Below are 11,757 nucleotides of genomic sequence, written 5' to 3' on the forward strand. Positions count from 1 at the left end.
GAAAAGCTGTTTTACTTCCCATTCTCTAAAAAAAATAAATAAAAAAAAAAAACCAACACAAAACCAGCACACAAACCAGTTGAAGTGTCAGACAAGGATGAGCAGTGAGCAATTCCAACTAACTACAAATGATCCTTTTTTTTTTTTTTTTTAAATTTTAAAGAACAAACCAGCCAGATCTCACAAAAAATCCAAACCCTCCAGAAATAACCAGTGCTACATTTAATGTTTTCTTACATAGCCATCATTGTCTCTCTGCATTCTTTATCAGATTTCACTTCTTACAAAAAAGGAGCTCAAAACATTTCATAGGTCAAATCATCTGGTTTGTAAACCTACCGTTTATCTTTTTAGCATATAATTAAACTAATTACATAAATCTTTCTGATTGGAGGATATCAATAAATAGCATCAGCAAAGCTTCATTTTGTTGGCAATCAAGATGCCTGGACATCTACAAAGTGATAAAATCTCAATGCAGCACTTCCAAAAAATATTTTAAAAGAATGAAGGGAACATAAATAAAACTGCATTTCTTCAAATCTAGCCTCCTGTTTAAAGCTCAATTTTTTTTTTCCCCAATAATTTGCTCTGTGGGCGAGCCTGAGCAATGTCTGAACATCTTACAGGCACGAACAGAAGTGGACAACTTTTGCAGAAAATTCACCGATCCCAAATATTTATACACTCTAATCTGTTTGTACGTGTTTAAACAAATACATTGGTTTCATTTTATAAATCACTGAGAATCCCGGCATGCCATTACCAGAAGATAATCAGCCTAACACTGCTGAGGTCAAGAAGACTAGGCAAAATTGTACCTGTGAGGATCATTTCGCCTTTGCTTGTGGGTGGCAGTTACATAACAAAAACCTGCTGGAACAAGGAGTCAGGGACTGCTCTACAAATTAAAGCACTGCCATCCCAATATCTTGGAGATATCCTGACCTCTGTCATTTACATCTTCCTCCAGGAAACATCTGTTTTTCACCTTTTATCAGCTCTGGTATACAACTGCTAACATCGTTGTACTAACTGGGTCAAGGCAAAGCTGGCACGCATTTATCCAGGCAGAAGTAGAGGATGCAGGTAAGTAGGTTATGACACTCAGCCAGTCTCAGCACAAGGAGATAAAGGGACCACATCTCCAGAATGCTCTCTCAGGAACAGTTTGCATAACTAGAGCATAACCACTGCAAATGAGAGTGCATACACCCAGGAACGGCTCTGACCTAACACTATGACTGATCAGAACGTCTCCTAGGTAAAATTCTTGTAGGTGTCTACCAGAATTTTGTCTGGTACCTCAAAGCTTTATGCAGGTATCCACTGGTCACAACTCCCTAAATCCTTCTGTATTTCCAGGATGTTTGCAGGAAGTGCCTGAATTCACAGTATGCAGTCGCAATGCAACCAATCTGAAATAAATCTGTCTGCACCAGACCTGTCGTAAAGTTTCTATCGAAGACACTTTTTCTTAAACTCACTTGCTATTCCATCACAAGCTTCTCTCATCTATTAGGGGGCAAAAGTCTTTATCAGCGCATCTCTTTAAACAACTCCCACTTTCTGATGAGCACAGCAGCCTACGGCTATGCATACAGCTATTCCTTCTAGCCTCATTTCCTTACCTTACACCAGAAAACTACTCCTTATACAGACTGAAAGTCTCTGACTATGGTCCAACACCTTATCTACTACTAGAGGACAAGTACTCTTCAAATCACTTTGGAACCTCCATATGACTATATGCCTCTCAGACACCTTTCATAGCCCCAGGAAAAACAGCTGAAGAGTCTGTGCACTGGAGAACAGCAGCTGAAGAGGAAAGATAGTGCCTACAGTGGTATTCACACTATGTAGTCACGTTCCTTTGCACTGACGCAGTAATTTTTGTGCTGAGAAAAGTCTACAGAGCACATTAGGACGGCATGGCCAAAGTGAGGCATCTGAACAAAGCCTGAGACAGGCTCAGGACTGCAACAATCCTGTTGGTCTGCCAGCTTCCCCAGCACTCATGCCAGCTTACTGTGGGCACAGCACCTCATGCTGCTGGGCTAATGACCACAGGTCCCATACAAGTCAGAGATGGATAATGACATTAGCAGTAATACCACAGGTCTTCATAAATCAAGCAATCAGCTGCATATTTTTATTTCATTACGTTCAGACCTACATCCCACACAAAATAGATCAACTTTTTATTTATGGTCAGTACATGAACATATTCTGCACAACTCTTTCCAAAAACAATAATAGCAAATTTTAGCTATCAATATCTGCTAGGACATCAATATAATTAAAATAAAAACAAACTTCCATTACAGTTCATTAACAGTATCATCTGCAACACTTCAAAGAACTAACAAGTCTTTATTTTGTGAATGGTTCGCCCAATTAGTAATCCAAAGCAAGTGTACTGTTTTTGGGAGTGTTTTTAAAAGCATATGCCGGTCTTGGAAAGCTTCAACTTTTCTCCTATTTAGTCTGCTGAAATAAAAAGACAGACAGATAAATGTAAGAGTACAGGTTTGTATACACGTAAGAAAGAAACAAACTCTTCAGAATTCCCAAAAGAAAGGAACTAGTCTTGCTAAAATCTCATGTCCAATATAACTGCTATGAATATAACACCGATGAAGATTTCAAGATCTATTTGAACTGGAATACAGCTTGCTATTGTCCTGCCAGGTCCACACAACCAGAGCTTCTTGGAAGAAATACATGTAACTTAGTATCTTCCTTTGAACACAGTAAAGCTACCACATGAGGCACTGTGCGAGTTGAAGCACTTTGACTTTTTCTGCAAGTTGACAGGACAAAAATCTCAAAGGATGCTGATGTTCACTTGGTTGAGAGAGGCTGCCACAAATTAAGCTTGATCTTTGCTCGTGCCAAGTGCTGAACATCATCTGCTCACGTTCAGCTCACCACTGGCAGGGCTTCCTGTCATAGTTAGCCACCTGAAGATACACCAAATGTATCACTCTAGTGGAATTAGTAAAAATAATACATAAAGCATTCATTTATAGCAAACAACTACCAGTAGGTCACAACAGCAGCCACCCCTTCCTCCCTACTTTATTAAAAGTACTTTTCCTATAGCAATCTCAAAGGGTTTTTGCAAAAAAAAGTCAATACTTAATTCTTATCTCTAAATCAACTAGGGAAGGTATTGAAGCAAGGTCAATGAACAAACCAAGGAATCAGGAATTCAGACTAGGTCACTTGAGTGCCACTGCAGTGCTTTATACCTCAGTGACTCCTGAGCTGGAATTTTTATTTAAGTACGAGTAGCTAGGCATACCAGTGTGTTATTTACTCCTCTTCACTTCATAGTTCTGATCCATGTCTGGTACTTCTCTGGAAATGCAGCACTCATTACTGTAGTATACACTGTATTACTGGTAGGCAAAGAAGAAAAGCGTGAGTGAAAATCACTCTACAGACAAGAAAATTAATTTATAAAACTAGCAAAGCAGCAGATTCTGCGTATGTATGCAAGTGTTAGGAAAAGTGACAAAGAGACTTTGAAGAAGCCACTGCCAAGCTCTAACGCAAGTGACTGACCTAGAACAAGCAGGGAGCTCCATGTAAAAGTAAAATGAAAGGATAACCTGCAAAGGTGCGATCTGTGGAACAATGCAGAACCATAACATTAAAATGAACCAAACCTATTTAAAAAAGGTACCTAAAAGCTATGTCCCCAATTATTACTTTACAGTTTTTCCGCACATCAAGCAGAGCTACATCAGAAGTACCAAAAAGAGACATTTCCAGTATTACCACAAATCTAAACTTTCCTACAGTCAAAGGCACTAATGACTTGGCCAGAAGAATTGTAAAAAGTACTGCTGATCAATCATCTAAGCAGTCATGTTTTTCTCTGCTACAAAGCAAGTTTCCGTTACCAGACTACACCAAACGAAGTGCAATTTCATAGCCAGAAAGAGACAGACCAAAGAGGAATTGTTCTGTGGAAGTGAAGACACAGTGCTATGTGCACAAGCAGAAATCTAAGCTGGGAAACCACAAGACACTCAAACAGAGGTACATGAAAATGCCAAGGAAGTTTTTGGCCTGTTGCATGGCAGAAGGTACTGATTGACATCTCTGAATCTAATACTTACTTATTTAAGACTGGCTTCACTGACAGTACCTGTACAGAAAGTTTGAAGTGTTGTCATTTTGGTAAGTTAAAAGGTAATTAAAAGACTACTAAGAAACAGCATAGGATGAAGTTATGAAACCACATAATGGAAAAACAAGAATTATTCTTGCTGTTCAGCTCTGTTTTTTAATATCAGACCATTTCACTTTTTTTTTTTTAAATAAGAACTCTGAAATACACAACATTTAAGTTCTCAAAACTAAATTACTAAATGGTAAATTTCACTCTTGTGTAACACTTCAGCTGCCCTCAGTAATATTTATAATTGTGCTTGAACAACAAGATTGCAGAGTTGATGGTGATGGGATTCGTCACTGAGCCTTTCAACTTAAAACAGCAGACTATAATGAAATGACTATGCATGGAGTTCAGAAACATTTTAACATATAAACCCATTAGCCTTAAATTCTCCAAAGATGGCCGTGCAGCACATCCTTTTCACCATACCCTCCTTGCATGGCTTTTAAATCACTGACAACAAAGTGAATGCACATCTGCTTTGAAATAATTTTTAGTGAAAGTCTACATGCTGTACAGAATTTAAAAGAAATACCTGAAAGAGTGTATCAAAATTGATGTTATGCTGTCCAGTAGCATTGAGAGCTTTCATGGCTGGAGTTCTGTGGGAAAATAGTGCAATATCATTAAATACAATGTGTTGTTCCAAAGAACAATAGAAAACTGAATAGAGAAGAATTTCCTCAATGAATGCCTTTAATTTAAAATGTCTATTTTGGCCTAAAATAATCCAGAATTCTGGGTGACTGAAGGTAGTCTCATATTGCTGAAGTCACTACGTTACTACACCGTAAATACAGAACAACAGGGAATGGGCCAGCAGCTTTTTGTAAATGACACATCCTAAAGACCATATCATGTCTCTCAATAGCAATATCAAATACTTCCAATGTGAAACTAAATCCTGTAAATTTTATTAAATTTTGCTTTATACAGAGATTTTTGATACACAGTATAACCTTGAGACTTCTCACCTTGTATTGCCATTCAATGCCACATGGACTTTCCTCTGGCATGTATCATTATCACTCTTTAGCTTACCTGTTCCCATTTGAGTGGCATTACAGAAACAGAACTAACTGCCTGCTCAGCTAACACACAGCTGCTCAGAGAAGAAAACATCCAAGTCTGTGAGCTTTTTAAAAAATTAAAATGATATCTTCCTACAGAGGTCCAAACTAATTTTACCTTCGGTCATCATGGGGAGGAGGGGTAGTCCAATGGTCATAGTTTGTCTCCACACGAAACCATCTGTCATGCAACACAGAAATATAAAAGTAAACAAAAGATGCATCAGCAGGTAATTAATAAAAGCCAAGAATCAATATTTCTGTATGTCCAAAAGGAAAAAAAAAATTCTCTCAGATGCCTCTTCTCTGTGTCTCTTGCAAATCCAAGGGTTAGTACACATGGCAGCCTTTACCATGAACTACTGAACACACGCACTAAAAAAAAGAGTGGTCATTGAACTGCCAGTAGCAAAACTACTGACTAGAATAAAAGCAAGGTTAGACCTTTAAAGAGATAATTTCAGAAGAGATTATGGGCATGCAGCCTGAAGCATTCATTTTGGATTATACAGAGCCAACAAGCCATTTGGCTGTACTCAAGCCAATATTTATTGTTAACAGCAGTCATTAAGTGCCATTTTTTCACTGCAGGCCAACTATTGCAGATGATCTTCTCATATTAAGTTGCCAATTTCACAAAAGTCATAGAAACAACTACTTTTGAGCCTTCAACCCTTCTATCACACTGGTGAAAACTAACTTGAGAGTGCTGAATTTTATCATGCAATACTTGGCAGACAGACATCCAGGACAAGCCTTCAGGTCTCATCTCCTTTAGCATCCATGTAAAAATGAATGTATGCAGAAGCTTTTGCCACCTTTGATGCTCTGACTGTCCCAACCTGACATGGTGTTGTTGTTCCTTCTCAAGAAGAAGGGATCACAGTTCTTTTCAGGGGCTCCCAAACTTTCCCTGCTCAGCTGTGAGCCCTGATAAGAGATGAACCTGGATCTACACCAAAAGCTGTCCCATTATCTTCACCTGTCACTCAAGAGAGAGTATGAAAAAGTAAACGAAACATTTTTTCTACTTACGCTCCACCTAAAGGATCAAGAGGCCAGAGGTCTGCTGGCCCTCTTCTATTTCTTGTTATGACCATGCCTTCTTTGGGAGATACGCCTCCTACAATATAGTAAACTTCAGCAATGATGGGAATGCCAGCTAGTCTGAGAACAGCTGACTGAAAGTCCTCTGCTCTGCTCAGGGTCTGATGCAAAAAGGAGATCACAATGAAACAAAAGTCACAGAACACAGTCAAGCACAAAAGCAAGCACTGGGACATCTTAAAAAGTGAAACAGTCCCAGCACCACTGCAAGTTGCAGTGGACTACACAGTGCTATTTGAAAATATGTCTTTGAAAAGAGCTTTCCAAACTGACATAAGAACATGAAATGAGTGCAACTCACAGCTGACATCATTCCTTCCATCTCTGCACATACGCAAAGGAAAAATGTACATACATATGTGTATTTGTGTTTATAATATGATGAAAAGTGAAAAAAGTTCAAAAACAAAATTGTTCTCAATCGTTCTTAACCACTAATTATTTCTGACAGCAACACTGCAGCTAACAGTCTCACGGTCTCAACTCGCATCTTAAACTCAAAAAATATGAAAAATAAGGTCTGCAACAGACATCCCATCTCTGCAGGGAGGCCACTTACAAAACATAACTCATATTTGCTATAATTCACAAATCTGAGAAGTCGCAGATCTGTTTTATAGTAGCAGTAAGCTACCACAATATTCATAAAACATGCTTTATACAATACCAGTGTAACTCCTGCCACTCAACAATGAGCTCTAATTTGAGGATAACATCTACTTGCTCTTATGAAATATATTTACTTAGCATTTATTGCATTTTTCATGAAAACAGAAGTTGAAAAACCACATTTACTTGGAGTTTTAAAGTTGAAACAACATCACTGTGAAAACTGAGACTAAAACATTGTTTCACTTACATCTCGGATAAGCCAGCTGACAGGGTAATTTCGATTCAGAAATGCAGCTATTGCATTTTCCCACCAGAAACCACCCTCTAAGGAAAAAAAGAGAAAAGAAGAAAGGAAAAATAAGGAAAAAGGAAAAAAGGAAAAAAGGGGAAAACTATTACACATGCATGCTAGTTATGCTCTGTCAAATGCATCCTCCTGTCTTCCTGTCTAAGTTCCACCCCTAGCTCTGCAGGCTTTCCCTCTGCTACATTAAAAACTCTTCTAAGCTACACAGCAACAGAACCTTCACCCCATCTGAAAGTCTTCTATCAGAAAACATGCTCTGAAGTTAAAAGATTTATCTTGCAAGGTCACCATCAGTATTCCCATTTCCAGGCAAAAAACTACAGTGATTTTGGGATTGGTGTCAGCAATTTTAGTTCCAAGAATCCAGCAAAAGGCTACAGACAGCAAGCTGCTGAAGAAAGCCACAGTAAACAGCACATGGACCTTCTGCTCTTTGTTTAACTTAGAAGTTCTCAAGCAAATCACTGTAGGAAACATTGTGATTGAGAAGCAGAGGACCTAACATCAGCCTTAAATGGAAGTGAAAAATTGAGCAGAAAAAAAAAAATCACACAAAAGTGTGTGAATTTTTTTTTTTTTTTTTTTGCAGAAATTGCACAATATTTCTAAGAACTTGCCACTTCCAATCAAAAACTACCACATTCCTTCCAGTGCTGATAATTTCCTGGCTTCTCAATTTTTCATCAGTTCTTTTTTTTTCCCCTCCTGGCTGAACGCTGAGCAAGGAAGAGTAGAAGATTACTGCAACGAGGAACAGCACTCTGTAGCACACGTTGCCAAAAAGACTGCAGGTCTGCTCATATGATACCACAGTTTGTCAGCTCAAATATTTGCATAAATCATCTTGTTTTCATCTTACTGAACCCTTACAATAATAAGAATTACACAGAAACCTTGAAATAGCTAACAGATATTGACTGTGTGCTACTTGAGAATATTAGAATGAAGAACAGATCAACGCAGACATCAGCACATCAGTTCCTGATGGACGAGGTGGGTCCACCTCACACAAAAGCTTGCAGTACTCCATTCCTGTATCCTCAACAGAAGAACAGAATGGGTTTGGCCACTGACTAAACTATCTCACTGCGGGCCCAGGTGATGCTTACACTGAACGCTGAAGCACGCTGCTGAGATAAAGCAGGGAGAACAGGACTCCGCTGATTTTGTCCCCATGTTGTTCCCATCCACAAACTTTGGTCTGCAAATCTTTTTAAATCAACCCTTTTGCAAAGACTTATAAACGGAAGACATTATTTCCAAGGTGACCTCAGTACAAATTAAGAGCAGTCTGTATCTCAGTATTAGCCCAGGATAGTCCAGTTTTGAAAAAATCAAATAACTACGCTAGCATCAGAAGCAGGCTTTTAAAAGTAGGAATGTAAACTACAAAATAATCTACAGAACACAGCAAGGCAATATTAACAAAGGAAACAGAAATCAAAAGGTGTGTGCGCTCCGTATCAGAATCCCTACTCACAGGGACAATCAATATTTATATAGGGCTCTCAGTCTCATGTTCGTCTTCCCACCCTTTTCAAGCTACCTTAAGGGGACAGCGAAAACTGGAAAACAGAAGAAGGAACAAAGAACTAGGAAAGCAGCAGTTTATCTACCATACATGGCTGTCTTTTTCTCTTAACATCTACTCTGCTGCCTCAAACTGTGTTTGTCTCTTACTGTCTTCTCCAGGGTTCTCTGTCTCCTTTGACGCTTTTCATGCTCAGATGACACTGTGCCGATAAACAAATGCCTCTCCCTTTGCAGCTGTCAAAAACTGGCAGCATGCGTGCTTTTACCTCCTGACAGACAGAGAAGTTATTCAGTTTCATTTTCATCTTGAAAACCTTCACAGAGCTTTTACTTCTGGGAGAACACGGCAGAAGAGCTGAAGGAGGCAACAATCAACTGAAATAGCCTACCTAAAGTCAAGTGGGGAAGGTAGATTTTTCTCTTTTTTTTTTTACCTCGTTCATCACCGGAGATTGTGAACTTGTGAGGACTTTGCCCAGTCCATAAACCTACGTAGCCAAGAAACGTAGTGCCTTGATATGCTATCTGAAACCAGGAGACACAGGGTATTTTAGCATTCTGGAACAGAGCACTTTTTGAAATACAAGCAACATTCTGAAACAGTATAGTGTACTTTTTCCTGTGCCTTTCACATACCATTCTGAAAACCTCTTTTAAACCCTTTGCACTGTAGGAAATCTTGCAAAGGAAGTTAAAAATACCACTCAAGTTAGCAGGTGGTCAAGTAAGAAAGAAAAAAAGAATTCTCTATTTGCAAAAAGCACGAATGAATATTAAGAAAATCACACTAGCGAGGACTGCATTAGCAACTAGCTCATTCTTAGTAATTTTAATCTATAATACATATGCATTAGTCAAGAAAATTAACAAGGCCTTAGAAAAATGCCTTAGAATCTCTTCCTGCCAAAACTGATCTATTTCCTATATTCTCTAGTATTTATTTTCTTTTTCAGTATCTTGGCATTTTCTTCTTTCCACATCTCCTTCCAGATAAATCATCTTAAGATGCAAGATTATGCTGTTTTATTTGTTCCAATTTGTCACCACTAACTAGATGTCCAGAAAGACAAAACCAAAACAAAACAGCACTCATCCCACACTCCCAGAGAGGGACTGTGGCATTCTAATAATTCAGTGAACTTGGGTCTGGAACCTTATTACTACATTAAATAGCACAGCCTGTGCAGTTGTACAACAGCACACCACTGCTTCACAAAATACCACCCAGCCACGTCAACCACAGCTTGTACCTGCCCGCTTTTTATGAACTGCACATCAATTGTAATCTTGCTTAATATATCTACAAAATCATAATCCAGGTTCCGTCCGTGGTAAATGTTTCCTTTGTCATCCTGAGCAATAATACTTGTGCAAAACCTTAAAGAACAAAAAAGAGAAAGCAGGATTTTAGAAAAAGGTACGACAACAATTTCAATATTTTGGTCTAGCTGAACTTACTCAGGTTTTCAGGAGTAACTGAGTTATGATAACCGAGTATGGTATCTACAAAGTAAAGATCTTTCCCAAAAAGTCTAACATAGAGAAAGTACAATATTTAACTTACAACATCCCACATGGCTCACAAAGCCAAAATCCCTACTCTTCCAGGTCAGGTGTTACACCACTGGGCAGCCTGATCTGGCGGAGGGCAACCAGCCCACTGCATGGGGATGGAACCGGGTGGGCACTGAGGCCCCTTCCAACCCAAACCGTGCCATGGTTCTGCGATCCTCATGGGTCCCTCTGGACTCAGGATTTTCCATGATTCTATGACTGAATTAGCAGGGAAAAACTCCGTAGTTCTCTGTAGTTGTAAATTTGTCATCCCGGTGATGCACAGCACTGTCTGTTAAAACTGTAATGGTTAAAAAAAATGGCAGACCAGCAGTTTGATCCTAGTTGATGTTTATTCTCCAGCACTGTTAGAGCTGAGAAAGTTACAATGTCACGGGCCTTATCAGGGCTCAGAGCAACGCCTGCCCGCTGAAGCACTAAGGGAGCTAGTGTTCCAGAGGCGGCCCGACCAGGTGTGCGGCACGCAGCCCGCCTCCAGCTGAACGCAGGAAAGGTTCCGCGACAAAGTGCAATTGATCTGCCCCGTCCCCATCTGCCCTTTCACACGTGCTCCCACACCGAACCAAAACGAACCCGGGCAGCTCCTGTCTGGCCCTATTAGTATCTGCCACTTACGCCGAATATTCATAGGCGAAGTTGAGCAGCACTCCGTCGCCCAGACTGACCCCCAGCGCCTCGCACAGCCCCCGAATTTCCCCCGCAAAGGGCTGCGGCATGAAGGACTCCAGCTCCGCCGCTATCGGACGAATGACTTCGTGGAACCATTTCGGTACAGCTTCGCTGCAAAACACGCTTCAGGGCGTTAGCGAGCCGAGAGCAAGACAAAAAGGTCTGCGACTTACGCCGCGCCGAGAGCCCACAACGCAATGTCACGGGCAATCTCTCCGCCACCCGGAGCCGCCCAGCGGTGGCCCGGCCGTCCCACCCCGCCCCGCACTCACTCGATGACCCGCGCGACGGCAGCGCGCAGGAAGGCGGGCTCGAAGTGCCGCAGCACCGGCAGCCACCGCTCCTCGGCCGGGCTGTCCAGGCTCACGTTGCACAGCAGCGGGGCCGCCGGGGGCCGGGCCGCCGCCCCGCACAGCACCGCCGCCAGCAGCAGCCCCCGCGCCGCTCCCCGCCACATCGCTCTCGTCGCGGCCGCCGGAGGGCAAAGCCGCCCGAGCCGGGACCCGAGCGACGGCGGCCGCCTCACGCCCCTGAGGGGCGGCCCAGGGGGAAGGGCCAGGAGATGACGGCGCGGCGCACAGCGGTTGCCTCGCGCAGGGGGAAAGCCGCACGGCAGCTGGCAGACCCTCGCAGCCCCTTCCACCCCCACAGGCGCAGCAGGTGGGACTGGAGGGTCGAAGGCAGGACAGTGAGGA

The 11,757-nt window shown here is 41.4% G+C and overlaps 1 protein-coding gene across 4 annotated transcripts; it reads right to left on the reverse strand.

Moving 5' to 3' along the window:
- Positions 2,123-11,757, reverse strand: NAAA (N-acylethanolamine acid amidase). Of its 4 annotated transcripts, none has more exons than XM_021395817.1 (11): positions 11,335-11,757; positions 11,009-11,173; positions 10,069-10,195; positions 9,253-9,343; positions 7,226-7,302; positions 6,295-6,467; positions 5,378-5,440; positions 4,725-4,791; positions 4,131-4,159; positions 3,308-3,404; positions 2,123-2,490 (listed from the first exon to the last, which is right to left on the reverse strand). In XM_021395817.1, the coding sequence occupies exons 1-10, from the start codon at positions 11,517-11,519 to the stop codon at positions 3,329-3,331; spliced, it is 1,053 nt and encodes a 350-aa protein (XP_021251492.1). In that variant the 5' UTR covers positions 11,520-11,757; the 3' UTR covers positions 2,123-2,490; positions 3,308-3,328. The 4 variants fall into 4 exon arrangements, with proteins under 4 accessions (XP_021251492.1, XP_021251489.1, XP_021251490.1 ...); XM_021395814.1 differs by having other exon boundaries at positions 2,123-2,487; positions 11,335-11,583; XM_021395815.1 differs by lacking the exon at positions 2,123-2,490 and adding an exon at positions 2,503-2,963 and having other exon boundaries at positions 11,335-11,583.

Source organism: Numida meleagris, chromosome 4 (assembly GCF_002078875.1).
Source record: "Numida meleagris isolate 19003 breed g44 Domestic line chromosome 4, NumMel1.0, whole genome shotgun sequence".
Taxonomy (NCBI): Eukaryota; Metazoa; Chordata; class Aves; order Galliformes; family Numididae; genus Numida; species Numida meleagris.